This window comes from Xenopus laevis, chromosome 7L (assembly GCF_017654675.1).
Source record: "Xenopus laevis strain J_2021 chromosome 7L, Xenopus_laevis_v10.1, whole genome shotgun sequence".
Lineage (NCBI taxonomy): Eukaryota > Metazoa > Chordata > Amphibia > Anura > Pipidae > Xenopus > Xenopus laevis.
In genome coordinates, this window is record NC_054383.1 from 104,112,017 (window position 1) to 104,131,254 (window position 19,238).

A 19,238-nucleotide genomic window follows, 5' to 3' on the forward strand; every position below is an offset into this window, starting at 1 on the left:
CACCTAGGACATTCCTGACTTATGCTAGGATTAATCTTGTGCAGTCGTTGTGGGGTAAAATAAATACGGTGCAGGTATTTAAGTTGGGTTAATCTATCCCGACTGCTAATGACCCCCTCCATTGTTGTTTCTAGAATATCTTCCCACTGTTCACCAGTAAGCTGTGGGATATCGCGCTGCCATTTTTCAAGCAATTTAGGCAAGTACGTGCCACTAGCAAGCATCAGTCGGGCATAAAATAGAGACAGCACCTTCCCCAGGCCCACTGTGTGCACTAGACTTTCTATAGCCCCAGGGGTAACATCCACTGTTAGGCCACCAAATTGAGCCTCAGCAGCATGGCGCAGTTGCATATACCTGAAAGACATCGCAGGCGGCAGAGAGAAGGTATGGATCAGTTCCTGGAGTGAGAGTAGCGTGCCCTCTGGCATTATGTCAAAAAGGTATCTGACCTCATACCGTGCCCATAAATGAGGATCTGGAATAGTGGTGAATTGTTTCAAGTTAGGATTACCCCAGAGAGGCGCGTACTGCGAGCAGTGCGGCGAGGGCCTGGGGAAGTACTTCATAACCACCCGCCATGCTTTAACAACCGTTTTCATCAATGGGGTGGCTAGCTGAGTGGAAGATGTGCCCCTGTATAGGAGGTTTTTTAAGTCCTCTAGGGAGCCCAGTATTTGAGCTTCAAGTAGAGTAGCTGCATTGGTCAACGTGGGGGAGGTCCATCTCCACGCTATTGCCAATTGGGAGGCCAGGTAATACATATAGGGATGTGGAGCAGCCAGACCCCCCCTCGTAGTTGGCAACTGTAGCGTCCGAAGAGAGATCCTAGGCTGCTCCCCATTCCAGAACAGTGACAACATGAGGCCATTAAGTCTACGGAAAGTTGAGAGAGGGATCGGTATAGGGGATTGGCGGAAGGCATAGGTGAGCTTGGGAAGGACTATCATTTTAAATAGGTTCACCCTACCAATTAACGACAAAGGCAGTCGTCTCCATTTCTCTGACTTGCCTTCTAGGTAGTGTAAGATAGGGTTAACATTCAGGTCAGTAAATTTATTGATATCCGAGTGGACCCATATTCCCAAGTATTTAAAAGTGGTAACCCATCGTAGATCGTGAACCTGGGCCGGAGAGCTAGAGGGCAGTGGGTCTATTGGGAAGAGGACAGACTTCGACCAATTGATTTTTAGGCCAGAAAAGGTAGTGTGGTCATTGATGATACTAAGTGCAGCTGCCAACGATCTATTTGGGTCTGCCAAGTAAAGGAGGGTATCGTCAGCATACAAGGAGATAAGCTCCGTCATGTTACCCAGTCTGAGCCCCTGCACTTCTTGTGCTGCTTTTATGCGACAGGCTAGTGGCTCCATGGCCAGGGCAAACAGCAGCGGCGACAGCGGGCACCCCTGCCGTGTGCCCCTGCCAATTGGGAACAGCCGAGAGAGTGTAGAGTTAGTCCTAACCTTGGCATGTGGGAGGAAATAAAGAGCCCGAACCCAGGTAATGTATTTTTGATGGATCCCCATTCTCTTCATCGTGGCCCACAAATAGTCCCACTCAACGGAATCGAAAGCTTTTTCATTATCAAGAGAGACAACTACCCTGCTGCCAGGGTTGTCGTGAGTAATGGAGAGGTTCGTAAACAGTCTCCGTATATTCGTGTCTGTAGATCTCCCAGGCATAAACCCAGTTTGATCAGGGGAGATAATTTCCTCAATTGACTCAGCCAACCTAGTGGCGAGGACCTTCGCTAAAATTTTTGCATCCACATTAATAAGGGAAATCGGCCTGTACGAGGCACACATGAGCGGGTCCTTCCCATCCTTCGGCAAAAGAATTATCAACGTTTCCCTCATGGACTGCGGGAGCGGGTTACCCTGAATTATGCCATTATATAGATGGGCCAGCAAAGGTGCCAAGCTCCCCGCATGCTGCTTGTACCACTCCCCAGGCAGACCATCCAAACCCGGAGTCTTCCCCGCAGGAAGAGCCCCAATAGCTAATTCTACCTCAGCTGGCGTAATGTCTAGTGCTAATCTATGAGAGGCTTGTTCTGAGAGCGCCGGGATCGGTATAGAATCTAAATACGTTTGTATGGCAGCGGGGGTGACCCTAAGTTTAGAGGCATATAGATCAATATAAAAACTAGTAAATGCCTGGTTAATTTCCACAGGGGATGAGGTGAGGTCCCCAGTAGGCAGTTTGATAACCGGTATAGCGATACTCGCCGTATCGTCCCTGGAGAGCAGCGCTAAAAGCTTACCCATTTTATCTCCATGTTCAAATATGTTTGCTCTTTGAAAGAGCCAATGCTTTTTGGTAAGTTCCAGTTGAGTCAAATTAAGCAACTCTTGGCACCGGTGCCATTCCCTCTGGTGTACGTCAGTGGGCTCCGACACATATTTGGCTTCAGCCTCCACCACCTGCTGAGTTTTGTGGGCGATATCAGTTACCGTGGACCGGTTGTGTGCCGTGATATGACTGATAAATTCCCCTCTAATAAACGCCTTAAGCGCATCCCAGGTGACTTCTAATGGTATTTCCCCTTGGTTGGAGGACAGAAATGCATCTATACTGCTCTTAATATGTTCCACCAAATGTTGGTGTTTGGCCCAATACGGGCTCAGCCTCCAAACTCTGTCAGCGGGTGTGGGTGAGGTTACCAGGGTGATTAGCACGGGGGAATGGTCCGATATACCCCTAGTCAAAATCTCAACAGACTGTGTCATCCTATTGATACCTCCGCAGCCCAGCGCTAGATCAATTCTGGATAAGGCATTGTGACCTGCGGAGTAACAAGTATACTGTTGCAGACCCGGATTGCGTACTCTCCACAAATCAACCAAACCATATGAGGAGACCCATTTGACAAAAGCGTGAGTGGTGACTTTTGGTGCCCGGTGTTTATCCAGACTTGCATCCATTAGTGCATTAAAATCTCCCATAAGTAGGATGGGCGCCAAGGGAAGAGAAAGGACTTTAACCATAACCGTATATAAAGTGTCATCATGGAATGGAGGTGGGATATAAACATTGACCAGAGTGAGTAGCTTCCCGCCCAGCGTGCCATGAACAATAACAAATCTACCGTCGTCATCAGACATAGTTTTGTGGACCGTGAAGGGGCATGATTTGCAAATCAGAGTTGATACACCTCTGGAGTAGCTAGTATGCAAGGAATGATACATCGAGCCAATCCAGGGTCTTTTAAGGGCAAGCACCTTACTACCTATCAAATGGGTCTCCTGTAGCATAATTATCTGTGGCTTAACAGTTTTTATAAAGTCAAATACTAGTCTCCTCTTAATCGCATTCCCAAGGCCCCTCACATTCCAGGAGAGCACCTTAACCATAGCCATGACTAGTCAGAACAATAGTGCGGCTGCTGAGAACTATTACCACTCTTAGTCGTAGACACATGGCAAGTATGTACATAAGAGACACTGCATTAAAAACAAACACTAAACATTTGTCCCTTCCATCCCACCCCACCCACTCCAATAAACAATCAACCTTGAGTGGGTTTACTCCCATATCAGTAACCGTTAATTATAACTCGGGGGTTAGTGTCCTTCAAAGCCTGACGTGCAAGCCTAGATGGTCCAGGACCTTGAGCTGCCGCTCTGAGGGGTAAGACAACAGTGGTAAATACACACCAGTAAGGCATAAAAATAGTCACAACCGGGTCATACTTGCCAGTCCCGCAGTGTGAAGAACAGAAAGTCGCCAGCCTGTCCATAGTGGGATTAAAACTGTAAGGGTGCAACAATGGTGCGGCAGTGACATGAGATGGGAGCCCCTCAGGGTGAAGCGGAGGCCATCAAGTGACAACATTATCTCCGTTCAGGTGACCTTCGAGGTCTCCGTTCAAGCCAGGAGATTGCGTCCTCTGGGGACGTAAAGAAGTGTGCCTTCCCGTCGTCGGTGACTCTCAGGCGGGCTGGGTACAGCATGGCATACGGAAGATTCCGTTGTCGTAGTTGTTGCTTGGCCTCCGTAAATCTCGCCATCAGCTTACGCACTTCGGTCGAAAAATCAGGGTAGACAGATATCCTCTGGTTTTCAAATCTGATATCGCCCATTTTCCGTGCTTCAGCAAGGGCCGCATCCCTATCCTTGTAATTAAGTAGACGGGCAATCAAGGGCCTAGGTGGTGCCCCAGGTGGAGGAGGTTTGCCAGGAATCCTGTGCGCCCGTTCCACAGTGAATGCAGGAGAGAACGCTGGTTTGCCAAAAGTAGTCACCAGCCATTGCTCCACAAAGTGCTCCGTGGCAGTACCCTCAGCTCTTTCCGGGATGCCAAGTATACGTATATTATTGCGGCGTAGGCGGTTTTCCATATCATCCGCTTTGGCTTCCAGGGCCTGTATCTGTCTCTCAGCCGCGCCCAAGCGGCCTGGCAAGGGATTGACAGTATCCTCCAGCTCACCTATTCTGCGTTCTGCCTCTCCAGTCCTCTCCCTTATCTTGTGAACATCCTGCTTAAGAATTGCAAAGTCCGTCTTGAGCTCATCAATGCTGTGGATGAGAGCTGCGTGGTTGGAGGTAATGGCGTTGAGCACTTCAGACAAGGTAGGCTCAGGAGGTGAGGCCTGGTGCTGCGGGCCTGGCAGCATGGCTGGGGCCCCATGGCCATTTAGGTGAGCTGGGGAGACAGTGGGCGCAGGAGACCCCCCCCTAGGTGAGCGCTGGGGTAAGGGGGACCTGGCATATTGTTCAAGTTTGCGAGCTGCCGAATCCCCGACACTCGCGGGTAGCAAAATAAACTTTAATTACACTATATAAATTATTTTAAACTAGTTTTCTTCCACCTGGGAATTCATAATTATAACAAGCAGGCAGGAGCTATTTTGTGGACTCTGTTATTAAGGCAAGTCTTGTATCATCTCAAAATCTTGTTTGTGCACCAGAATGAGGGACCCAATGTCCATCCCCATACACTGGTTACACAATTAAATGGTTAAGAGAACACGGGAATGTGGGGAGAGCAGTGATATCTAGGAAGTGCTGAACGGAAAGTGAAAGTAATTGTCTGCCATGCCTCTATGCCTAAGGCATAGAGGAGGGGCAGACAATATTTGATTGACAGCTGGGATTTTTAAATGAGCTTACAACAGCTATGAATATGAAAACAGAAATTGGATTTCATGTTTAATTTGAAAATGACTTTTATTATACTGATTTTTGTGTCTAGGTGACAGGTCCACTTCAAGGGGCACATTTACTTAGCTTGAGTGAAGGAATAGAATAAAAAAAACTTCGAATTTCGAATGTTTTTTTTTGGCTACTTCGACCATCGAAATTGGCTACTTCGACCTTCGTCTACGACTTTGATTTCGAATAGAACGATTCAAACTAAAAATCATTCGACTATTCGACCATTCGATTCGAAGTACTGTCTCTTTCAAAAAAACTTCAAAAAAACTTTCAAAAAAACTTCGACCCCCTACTTCGCCACCTAAAATCTACCGAACCTCAATGTTAGCCTATGGGGAAGGATTTAAATTCTACAGTCGAATATCGATGGTTAATTAACCCTCGATATTCAACCCTATGTAAATCTGCCCCTTAATGTCAAATTAGCTCACTATAGAGCTTGGCCTCTCTGAAAGTCTTCTAGATGCTAAATGTGGCAAATCACAGTCTGATTTATATGCAAACAGGACCATGGGCAATATAGCTGTGATTGGGCCACTTAAATGACTGAATAACACTGGTCTTATTTGTCTGATAATGGCTCAGATGAGAAAATCTCCCATATGCCAAAGGAAGGCATCAGCAGATGGTATTTCAGGACAGACTGGCTGTCGTTTTATGGGATCACTGGATAGTCAGGCAAAACTGCTCCCATTACACACATGGTCTGTCTCTAGCTCTAAATATGTGGAGTATATGGTCAGTTATTTACTTGATGTCGATGCCTAATGATCCACAGAAGGTAATTAGCACTCTCCACCCCAAATGTTCCATTGTGCTTATTTAGATACAGTATATATGTGTATATATATATATAATACACAAAAGCCATGAATATCCTGTAAATTATATCCTTATAAACGGTGAGTAGTGATGTCATCAGTTATAAACGGTGAGTTCTGATGTCATTTCTGTCACATGACTCATTGAAATTTGTATATTATAATAAATAAAGTACCCCCAGTTGTAAAATATGAGGATATTAGAAGTTACCTCGGAGTTCCATGACCTGTATAAAAACACTCGGCCTTCGGCCTCGTGTTTTTATATGGTCATGAAACTCCTCGGTAACTTATAATATCCCTATATTTTACAAAAGGGGGTACTTTATTCACTATATATATATATATATATATATATATATATATATATATATATATATATATATATATATATATATATATATAGTGACATAGTATCGCACTCAATGGGAATACTTTTTAACTTTATTTACTTTATTTTCCAGCACCCAGGCAAGTTGCTATATACTTTTAGGGAGCGTTCCTCCATGGTTCTATTGACTCACTTATGTGTATTAAATAATGCACCCCCTGTAATGTGAAAATATGTAAAGTCACCTCAGAGATCCATGATATGTAAGCATTCTGCTTTGTGTTCGACTCCTGAACTTCTAATATGCTTTAATTTTACAACTGGGGTACATTATTCTTTATATATAATATATCTAGGGCAGCAAATACATATGCACCCCCTAATCTCACCCTACCTTCAAGCTGAGAAGAACAGGAGAACAAATGGCCATTCTCCTCAGTTTGTACCCTCACTAGTCTTCAGGGTGAGCCCTCCTGGCCCTCATTGGGGACAGCCTCACAATTAGGAACCAGTACGGATGAATCTGAACAGGGAAAGGTCAGAACTTCTTCAAACAGAATATGGATGGTGTATCATGTATAATAAAACACCTGCACTTCGGATCTGTTAGCAAGTTTGCATGAGAGAGGCTCCCAGGGCTTTTTGTACTACTGTTACTGTTACAAACAGCAAAAGGCATACCATACCGACGCATCCATTGTGACATGTACAAGAAAACAATTGCCGCATCGTGGCACAAGCCAGCGAAAAGGTTAAATATCTTCATTGTCAACACTGTACTCTTTTTTTGTATACTGTAAATGTGAAAACAGGTGTCACTGGAATGTAATCAGCCTTCAGATCAAGCAAGAGCTCTGGTTTTTATGAGACTGCAGCTTTCCCACGGTGAATGTCTCATTTAAGCCATATTACAATTGCACTACGCCCAGTCCACCTGTTCATCTGTAGAGAAGGAGGAGAGATGTTCCTCAGGCCATGGCCGGGTCTCTCAGGCACACTTCTATTATCTCTATTGTTTTGTCTATTGGCTCACGAGTGTGGGAAATTGTGGCATGCAAAAGACTTGCTTATCAGCCAGAGGCTTGTGCTTATAAATACAGATGAGTGCTGGCAGGAGACTTAACATTCACACTGCACCACAACACTCACACCAGCTCTCACTTTCTCTCCATAAAGAATGGCTCCAAATCTGCAGATGTTGCCGGATGATACCAAAGGACAGCTTAGTGACTTGAAAAAAAATAAGGTATCTCAGCTGAACGTCTTCTCTTATGCAGATAAAAAATAATATATATATATATATATATATATATATATATATATATATATATATATATATATATATATATATATATATATATATATATATACACTTTTATATATATTACAGTAGGGGTATCAGAAGGGATATCCAACCTGTAGGCCCCCTACACTTCTGGGGGTGCTTGGATTTGTAAATTCAGCAGAAATTAAATTCATATTTGTTTCAGATAAGAAAGCCAGTGATTGAGAAGATGAGAAGAGATCGCATCAACAACAGCATTGAGCAGCTCAGGATATTACTGGAGAGAAACTTTCAGACACATCACCCCCATTCCAAGCTGGAGAAGGCAGATATATTGGAAATGGCAGTCAGCTACCTACAGCAACAGAAGAAACATCAGATGAACTGTAAGTCATTTCAAACTCTGTTCCTTTTCTTTGGGCCTCGCATTCTGCAACGTACCTACTAATTGGACAGTTACATGTATATATTATTACACAGTAGTAGGCAGGTTCCTTTTCTCCTGCTTATTTAGCAAGATGATATATCTGTCTGTCTGTATGTATAATATATCTATACAGAGCAGTATTGTCCAACGTTTTCACTGTGGAGGGACAGTTAGCTGTAAAGGAAATTGTTTGCAAGCTGGATTCCATTTTATTTTTGATATCAGACAGCAGAAGTTCCTGACAACTTGCTCCCTCAGATTGGGGTGACAGCCTACAAAAACCTTTGCAAGGCTACCTAGGACCCAAGTCTCTAGTTGGCCATTTCAACCAAAGAAAAATTAGGTCCCAGTCTATGCATGCACAGGTATGCATATTTATATGTCTATCTGTTTGAACTTATTCATTGGGTATGTTTGAATACATTTACTATAGATTAATATAGTATAATATTTATGTGTATACGCCGATTCACGCTAGTATTTATTTGTACAATGTGTCATTTTAGCAGGGAGATTGTTCTCATTAGCCCAGCCTACAATGAAATGTTAGTTAAGAGATTATCCATTTACTCTAACTTGGCCATTAGGTTGTTTCTATATAGCAAAATAGTTTTTTTTATCATGGAATAATGTTCTGAGATATAAAATAAAGCCTCAGTGCTACATACTTTATGTAACCTGTAGGTCCTACAAGCAAAACTCCTAACATAACATTACTTTATTGCAATCTTTCACCAAAATGAATGCACATTGAAGCCTGTCTTTGCCTTATTGTATGTTTTTTTTTCTTTAAGGTTCCCAGCTGCTTCCAGAAAATGCACAGGATTCCTATTATCAAGGTTACTACATGTGTTTGAAAGAGACAGTGGGCTTTCTGCATACCCAGGAGCACGGACACATTCAAGAAGGAAATAAAAATCTACCGTGGACTGATTCTTGCCTCCCTGCACCCTCTCAAAAATTCTACCAGCAGAGAGTTTCTTTTCAAGTCTCTGCAGGCAGTACAAAAATATGGAGGCCTTGGCAGGTTCTTTCACCTCCTTAAATTCAAGGACTACCCAGTTGTAAATGGAAGTAATGCAAAAGCTATAAACCTATGTTTATTTTCTCCCCTATGATAGAATATAGTTATAGGGTTATACTCTTTGCCCTTGGTCTCTTGTACAGCCATGTTTTTATTTTACTTGAGACACAAGGCGCCGAACATACACCGGAAAACACACTCCGCAGGTGTGAGTCTGGATCAATATATCTGCTATCTTTGAGTTCCTCATTGGCTCTACAACATCAGTTGACTTTATTGCTGATATGTACAAATATTAAGCCAGTTTATGACTAGTAACAGATTCCAGTGTGATAAGTAATAATGCTGGAAATCTGTAAATGCTAACGGTGTCTACATACCATTTTTTTGTTGTTCTGTATGTTGAAATTTCAAATTTGTTTTGAGATATGGCGGTTATTCCGATGCACAGGTCACAGAGGCACAGGGCAATACTGGTTATGGCTCATGAATTATATTCATTGTCTTATTGCTTTTAGCCATTTAACAGTTGTTTTAATTTTAGGGATTTTTCTAATTCCATTAAGTCTGGAAACCCTTTTACACTACTCTCATTCTGAAAATCCTTTGGGAAACCGCCTGCCATTCAGAATCCTGTTCCTCACTTTTATTTGCACTAGACTAGAGGATAAGTTTTACTGCCACTTTAAATAACATCACCCTGTAGAAACTAAGTCTAATTCTTATATAATTCCACTGTGCCTTTGTATATAATATGGGAATAAGACTGTATGGAAATTATAACAGACAAATACTGTACCTATAGCTGAGCCTAGAACAGTTTTCATACATTTAATATGGAACATAATGCCAAGTGGGGCCTCAGTGAGCACAGCAAATCTAATAAAGCTCTGTTTTATACGTAAAAACCCAATCCTCAAAATGTAAAAAACTAAACTGAATGTTTATTTCCCTGTAAAAATTGCTTGGGATATCAAATGTAAATAGCTAATATAATATGCATCTCAATAAAAAATATTTAATTTATAAGGAAGTGGTTATGCCTGTTTTTCTCTAACCAGTCAGTTATCAGCTGTAATACAATACACAAACAATCCAATTACATTTTTTAATGTTGAAGCAGGATACTTGTGTTGCACTGATTTTATTGGTATTTTTTATACTGTAAGCCACACAAATGAATCATAGATCATGTTATCAAAAGCATTGGCAACAAACAACTTAGTTAAACTACCCTTCCAGTTGCTGTTTTTAATTCAGATAGCAATATGCAGATGATGGTGTAATCAGTATAATTCATATTGTCCATGGAACAGAACCCTTACAATGCTGAACATGATGAAACAGCATGACTAGCAGTAGACCCTGTATTACTAGTTGGGGCACTTCTACTGTCAGTTTCAGTTTCAGCCTTCTGCAGATTTGTTGCAGAGACAATGGGAGAAATTCACTATATAGGTGTGATTGTGCATTAAACTGTAGTAACCACATTGCCATTTCCTTTAATTACTCTCAAAACAAAGTGCTGCACTGTGGCTGTTAGTGAATTTATCTCTGTGTTATGTAGTCTCTATCTATCTATCGAACTATCTATCTATCTATCTATCTATCTATCTATCTATCTATCTATCTATCTATCTATTTATTATCTATCTATCATCTATCTATCTATCTATCTATCTATCACCTATCTATCTATCTATCTATCTATCTATATATCGATTGATCAATCTATCTATCTATCTATTTATCATCTATCTGTCTATCTATCTATCGATCTATCTATCTATCTATCTATCTATCTATCTATCTATCTATCTATCTATTTATCATCTATCTGTCTATCTATCTATCTATCTATCTATTTATCATCTATCTATCTATCTATTTATCGTCTATCTAGCCAATGGCATTAACTGTATTCAGAGCAAATACTCAGTTAAGCACCTCAAATAGTTACTACTATAGAAGTCCATAGAGGTATACATATACATAGGAACATTAGCTGACTGAATAACGGGAAATTAGAAATACGCTTCCAAACCACAATAGCACTAATACATGTAGTTAATCAGGAAAAGAAAACACCATTCAATGACACTATTACACTATTGTTTGGGGAGGTTTGTAGACATGCAATGTGGGAAAGGGAGAAATGAGACCTATATTATGTTTATTCGTAGGGACAACTCTGATTTTAATTCTCTCCCATCCCTCTCAGCTGGGGGTCCTGGTTTCCTTAATTTCCTCTTCTCTAAAGGTGGCCATACATACAATTACCATCTTTCCTGCAATTATTGGTCGTTCATTTACATTACAATTTACATTTAAGGGGGGTATTTACTCTAAAACTTCATTTTTTCTCACTATATAAAAAAAATTGGCCAAACTCCCAAACCTGAATCCCCTCAATTAACCAATAAATCCGAAAAAGTTGCACTTTATTGCCCTGTGACTGTTTTTAGATTTTTTGAGACAAAAGGCCCGCCTGAAAAATAAGAGGTGCAATAAATGTGCCCATTACAGACGAATCATCAGCAATAAGGTAGAGACAATAGAATTCTACCTCTATTGGCTGATGGTCAAAATTTTCTGTCTTGACCGATTCATGAGCCGATATCCAAGTGTTTTGCCGAAATCAGTTGGCTCATCTTCCACCATTCACGTACCAAATATCTTACAAAACAAAGATCTGTGTGTGTATTGCCACATTAACTACTGTGTATGCCATAGCTACATACAAAAGAACATGATAAAAATTATTCTGTTTTATTTCAGTCTGAAATCTAGGGTCCATGGCATACATGGCTTTCTGATCTCCATTACTTATGATGATCATCAAAATGGCACTCATCATGCTAGATACCTTCCCATTTATGAGAATGGCTGCTTTTATAAGGTTGATATAAAATACAGTGATATATTAGTACAAGAGAACATAAAAGTACCATTGCAGAAGAAGACAGTTTGAATTTATTAAACAGAAATCCTGCAGTTGCCCTTGCATTTATTAGAAGAAATATTGCACCTCGCTATTCACCAGCTAACTACAACCCAAAACAATGGCAGCAAACAGACTATGCGCAGTTTACAGCAATTCCCGTTATAGTTCTTTGGCCATTACAGGTGTTTTTACGCTGTGACTTTTCCCAGGAATAGGTGTGGCACTGAAAACACAACAGGTGCCATAACCCTGAAACTATTTCATCTACTGAGTTCCATCCAGTGACTTTGCAAACAGCCTGCCCAACAGCTGACCGAACAAGTAATGCTTGCTATACTCCAAACGGCATGGACAAATAAAGATACAAAACTCAATTGTGCGGCGAAAGTTTTGGAAAAACTGGTTGGGTACGTGGGAGTGCAGAAGGACAGCCATTCAATGGATATCACACCCATATCAGCAAATATGTGATCATCTCAGTTTCTCCTTTTGTGAGACTCATTACATAACAAAGCCTCGCGTTAAACAAGCAAAACCAGGCAAGACAAAGGGAACTAACAGTTTGGCATTATCTAGTACAGTAGCTAGCTGTGGGAGAGCATGAAACTCTCTCTGGGTTTCAATTACACTGAGGCTCGTAGAGTATTCCAATTAGTTTTAGAGAAAGTCGCCATTATAAAGGCAAATCTATACAGGTGCTGCTATCCTAAGCCCCCTGATACCAACACTAATGAATTTCCTACAACAAACAGGAGGTTTTATACAACAAAGAGGAATTACACATTATGAAGTATGAATTATGGGACCTGTTATCCAGAATGCAGAGAAGGTGTCTTTCCATAATTTGGATCTCGATAATTTGAGCCTACTTAAAATAATTGAACCATTAAATAAACACAATGGGATTGTTTTGCTTCCATTATATCTTAGTAGGGATCAAGTACAGGGTACTATTTTATTATTACAGAGAAAAAAGCCAATATATTTTAATATTTTAAATGATTTCATTAAAATGGAGTCAATGGGAGATGACTGTCTGTAATTCGGAGCTTTCTGGATAACAGGTTTCCGGATGATGGATCTCATACTTGTACATGAAATTACCACTGTATTGATCCAGTCATACATTCTATATTTTTCTACTTTTTTTCCATAATCCTGGTTTGTTAAAATATCGCGAGTCCCTTTGTGTTAGAACTTTTTTTTATAAAGCTCTGCATATCTTCGTGGCAATATATTCATAAAGAAATGATGATAATGTTGATGATAATGATGATCATGATATACACTATTATGATCATCATGCATTGGAACATAAATGATGATGATATGCATACATTTAGAGGGTTATTTACTAAAATCTGAATTTTTCTGATTATTTAAATAAAAAAGTTATACCAAACTCGAATCCACGATTGGACCTTATTTATTATTAAAAAAGCATAATTTAATCGGATCAGGGGAAAAATAGATAAAATCAAGCGAAAACCCGATTTTTTCAAATATTTTTCCATAATCGTACGATTTTTTTGGGCTTTTTCCCAAAAAGCACACATTTTTCTGGTTTTGTCGGATTTTTGGGCTAATTCCAGCGCAAACCACAGAAACTTTCAAATAGGACAGGGACCTCTCTAACTGACTTATATACAACGGATATGGGTTTTGCACCAAATAGCCCTACTGGACTTTAGTAAATAACCCCCCTACTGTCAGTGTTATATATATTAAGTTATTCCTAAAAATGTTTTACAGACATTGAAAACTCTGGTTTCATGTAAATACAAACACTATAAATAAACAGATTGAGCATTTTAATGACTGATAAAGAATGTAGAAAATAAATTAATTTGGACAATCGTTAGAGATTAGCAAATGGTGTGCTCTAATAAGTTAGATTTATGTGAGTACTGCCAAATTGAACCCTGGCCAATCATATGACAAATGATGAACATCACACTGACAAGGGCAACAGCTCCCAGGAGTCCATATGGAGGCCAGTGATAAAATGATAATTTGTGAATAGACATGTGTGCTCCCAAACAGCCTTAAATCAATTAGCCTGTGGTCTGTTGTATGTTGCATTATACAGGCCCGGACTGGCAATCTGTGGATTCTGACAAATACCAGAGGGGCTGTTGTAAGATGCCATAGACAGTCACTATTTAGTGGGTAGGTGGGGGCTAGTTTCTTGAAATGTCAAGGTCTATTTTCATTCCCAGTCCAGGCCTGGCATTATTAAATGGTGGTAAATGTAAAAGTAAGATGATCTTTCAACAAGCTAAAAGGTATTAATCTTCTATTTGTTTTACCTAAAAGAGACAGAATATTTTTTATTGCTTGCCATTTTATATACAGTAAGTGTGAGATAATTTGCCATATTGCATGCCTCAGCTGATGTATTCTACATATACAACAACAGAAAGAGAATTGTCTGTACAGTTGCCCTGCCAAACTGGACAGCAATGGAGAATGTCTCTGCAAAAGCATGACAGCTTTAAGCATAGAAGTAAATATGCAGGAAAGGAATGATCTCTACAACACTTCATTGTATCTTCCTGTCTGTCAGTGGGAGATGTGCTTGTAGTAATTAAAATCATTGGGAATTACCCTCAGGGTGGTATCTATCATTTCCATTGTTAGACGTCACACAACGGGATCTGTAGCATCTGATTCTCTCCTGGATGCCATTGTTTGTGTTGACTGTGAGATTTGACCGTGCTCCAGGTTTACTAACTGCAGTGTTCCATAAAGAAACCGGCAGCTCTCGGACTTTCTTAAGCACGCAACACTTCACAAAAGCTCCCCTTAACATATACTTTATGATCTGGATCAACTATGATCTCCTGTGTTGGCAACTTGGGCATCTTCCATTGATCATAATACATCCCAAGGAGCAGGAGTAGATTTAAAGGAGATATATAGCATGACTAAAACCCCTTCAGATCTTGTAGGTTATAATAAATAATATATAATGCTGGTTTTACTTTGGGCTAAAAATAAATAATATTTTTAAAAAAAATTTTGGAGCTCCCCATAGATCTGCTATACCCCCTATCCATGTTTCAAATGAGGGATGGGCATGTCCTTAGGGTCCCTACCAGAAGCACTGTAGTGTCTGGGTGCTTGGTGCCAAGTCAGTTGCAACTACTGAAGTAGCTCGCTAAGGGAACCTGCTGGAGTTACACATCCAGGCTGTAGTTCCAAGGTTCCCTAAAGTCAATGCATGCAGTTGCATACTGTTCATCAGAGCAGGCTGTTTGGTTGCTTTTGCACCATCTGCAAGTTTCTAGCAGTGTGTATGGGCAAAAATATGGGCACCTAATATGCCCTATTGAATTGGTGTGAATTTTAGCACTTTGCATTTATGATTCAGTTGTAAATGAGGCTTTTTGTGTTACTCGATTTTAGGGTAAGGCCACACTAGGCGATAGCGCAGCGATTTGACTCGCGGCGACTTTTCGCCGCGACTTTTAATCCACAATCGCTGGGGAAACTTTTGCGCTGGCGTCTATGGGGAATCGCGAGCGTAAAAACACACGCGGCGATCTTTTTTCTATTGTCGCTCGAAATCGCCTCGCTAGGCGATTTCGAGCGACAATAGAAAAAAGATCGCCGCGTGTGTTTTTACGCTGGCGATTTGTCGCGATTCCCCATAGACGCCAGCGCCAAAGTTTCCCCAGCGATTGCGGATTAAAAGTCGCGGCGAAAAGTCACCGCGAGTCAAATCGCTGCGCTATCGCCTAGTGTGGCCTTACCCTTAAACCTTCTGCTCTGTGGGGCTCATTTATAAACACTGGGCAAATTTGCACCTGGGCAGTAACCCATAGCAACCAATCAGTGATTAGATTTTTCCAGCCAGCTACAAGGAGAACAATGAAAGCAAACATCTGATTGGTTGCTGTGGGAAACTGCCCAGGTGCAAATTTGCCCAGTGTTTATAAATGAACCTCTGTGAGTATTAAAGCATGTGCGTGTAATGGCAATGGCCAAAAATATCTTATCGAGGGGCCTGGTTTTATGAAGATAAGGACCTGTCTGTCCATCTGAATTAAGCAGAGAAATTGATAACTCCCTGGGGGTGGCCTTTAAAATTGATTTGTTCAATGTCACCAATGCCACAATTACAATAGCTCCACCTAGTGGACAGTTCTGGATTATCAAAACACATGATGTTTAGACTAATCATACCCATTCATACGTTAATTGCATATAAAAATGCAATGCGTGTTACTTCTAACATTGTCCTTTCATGAGTAACAGTAAAGTACAATTATTGATGGGCTCCACAGCTTTCTTTGTAGCTCGGCAAGAGGCATTTTAATGTCCTTGCATAAATGGAAATGTTGGGAGCAAGCCCAGACTGGCAATCTGTAGATTCTAACAAATGCCAGAGCGGCTGTGCTAAGATGCCATAGACAGTCACTATTTATTCATACCTCCCAACCACCCTGCTTTTCATGCCACTTCACACAGTCCCAGATATTTTTGGCCTCAGTGTACTTGAAAAGCAAGGGTCTATTTTGAATCTCAGTTTGGACCTGGTGGAAGATATGAGACACGCTCACTCTGGACATATTTCATTCCAGCTAACCAAATGGGATTTGTGTTATGGAAAAGGGGTAGGTGTTGCAGCAATGGTTAAAGTGTTGGTGGGATTTGGGTGGCATACATGAGTACACCAAACCCTGAGCCATCCATGTTGCAACAGTAAATCCCAATGTATAATATTAAGTGAGTCAGCACTAAAGAGCTCATCTTACCCTTACCTCTTAAAGGGCTTTGTTGCCCTTAATATTGTGAATCTCTACCCGAGGAGAAATGGGAATGCCGAGGGGAACCCTGGAAACTGTGGTTGCACCATATTCTAACAAATCCCAATGTATGCTGCATTTTCAATAGTAGGGAGATGAAGGCTTGTGAACAACAGAAAATGCAGATAAGAGTCAGACTGAAATTGCCAAAAAAATGCATAATCATAATGAAAGCAGACCCAGAGACTGCAGGGTGATTTGGGGCCCTGAATGATGTGCTGTTACAGTATATGTGTGCATACAGATCATTGTTCCCAAACTATGTGACAGGGATGCTGAGAAGATTTTTCATGGCCTTATCTCCTAGTTTCAGCACTGCAAAATCATTTAGAATGAGAAAGCTAGTCCCTTACTTAGTAATGAGTATAGATGTGTTCAAGTACAGAGATCAGACGCAAAAAAGAGTTTTCTATGCTGATAATGTTTATTGACTAAGACTATTTACACCCCTGCAACACGACACATGACTATGTCTATCAGTCTATCAGCCAATAAAATGTATCAATGGAATGGAGAGAAGTATTTTTTCTATAGATAACTCACCTACTATAAAACTTGGTATCACATATCTCATACTATATTTTTCATATTGGACTTACTGGGGCAGCTGTCTCTCCTGCGATGTAATATAACCTATCAGAAGAAACACATCAGTATTAAATGAATGTTGTATTTTAGTGTGTCCTTCATTATTTCTGATGGTCATCTGACTATAAGGGTCTATATTAATGTCACATTGATATATCCATTTTGTATCTATGAACTATTTTTGGATAGTGATTGTAAATACAATTCTAAGCAATATATAAGCATTACACATTAATTAAACATATTCAATGTAAATGTAATTGCTATTGAAAGCAGCATATGTTTGCCCCTTCCTGTTCTCTGGGTCTGAGTCTTACAACAATGTTACAGGAGTCAGGTCTCCTCCAGGTTTTTAATTAGCTGTCTTGCAACATTATTTTAGGAGACAGGAGTGCAGAGAATGTAAACAAACAGATTCTGCTTTCAATAGTAATTACAATTACAAATATCATTAGCATTTTACAAATGTGTAATTAATGTATATTGGATGTATATTGTGATTAAATTTTATTTTAATATGCAAACAAAATAGTTTTTGGATAGAAGTAACCATCAATATTTGTTCACTGCTGGACTTAAGTTTACTGGAGCCCATTCAGAATTTATCACTAATTTTTTTCAAAAATAACTTGTTTTAATCAGTTTTTATACCAGGGACCGATTGGAGTTACAACCTGCCACAGTCACAGTGGCAAGGTTAGCTAATTTCTTAAAGAGAACATATACCTCCCCTTTTGACTTGAGCTCATTCAGTTGGGCTTACGTAGAAAGGATGCATAAACACTATCTGACCTTCCAGATATAAATATAAAAGTATTTTTTACACAAAGATACCTGATAAGTCCAACAAGCTACATGTATGGGATCCATTGTCCGGAAACTTGTTATCCAGAATGCTCCAAATTACAGAAAGGCCATCTCCCATAGACCCCGTGCTAATCAAATAATTTAGAATGATTTCCTTTTTCTCTGTATTTGATCCTAACTAAGAGATAATTGGTCCTATTTAATGTTCAAATTGTTTTTAGTAGACTTAAAGTATGGAGATCCAAATAACGGAAAGCTACCTTATCCGGAAGATCTCAGGTACCGAGCATTCTGAATAGGGATGCACCGAATCCACTTTTTTGGATTCGGCCGAACCCCTGAATCCTTTGTGAAAGATTAGGCCGAATACCGAACCGAATATGAATCCTAATTTACATATGCATATGCAAATTAGGGGTGGCAAGGGGAAAACATTTTTTACTTCCTTGTTTTGTGACAAAAAGTCACGCGATTTCCCTCCCACCCCTAATTTGCATATGCAAATTAGGATTCGGATTCGGTTCGGCCGGGCAGAAGGATTCGGCTGAATCCGAATCCTGCTGAAAAAGGTCGAATCTTGGCTGAATCCCGAACCGAATCCTGGATTCGGTGCATCCCTAATTCTGAATAACAGTACGGCCGGAAACAGCCGCAGAACAGAGTGGCGCGCGAGCTGCCGGGGTGCCCTGGCCAAATCGCACCCCCTGCTCCCCCGGTAGTTACGCCACTGTTCTTAAGGTTACATGCGGACCCCATTGGTAGACTGCCGGGCCACAGACATACCTGAATTGCACCTCCCAACATTTTGGAAGTAAAAAGAGGGACTTAAAAAGTTTTTTCCGCACGTAGCGCAGCAATTTTTTGACCACACCCTTTCTGTGGCCACACCCCCTAATTACCATGTTCGTTTTACAAAATTTGGCAGGTTATGAAAGTTTGAAAATATTTCTCCTTATCTAAACTGTGTTTTTGTGTCTCAAAATTGTTACAAAGTATCTTATTTGCACCTGTTAGCTGTTCTGGGCTCTCTGCTAAAAGCCAAT

The 19,238-nt window shown here is 40.6% G+C and overlaps 1 protein-coding gene across 1 annotated transcript; it reads left to right on the top strand.

Annotated features, from left to right (window-relative positions):
• Window positions 1-7,804: 7,804 nt before the first annotated feature.
• On the top strand, window positions 7,805-10,074 carry hes5.10.L (hairy and enhancer of split 5 gene 10 L homeolog; the record flags this gene model as incomplete). Its single annotated transcript, NM_001088503.1, is given in 2 exon segments — window positions 7,805-7,980; window positions 8,816-10,074. Coding segments are annotated over 2 exon segments (427 nt in total), but the record flags the coding sequence as incomplete, so codon positions are not given.
• Window positions 10,075-19,238: the final 9,164 nt, after the last annotated feature.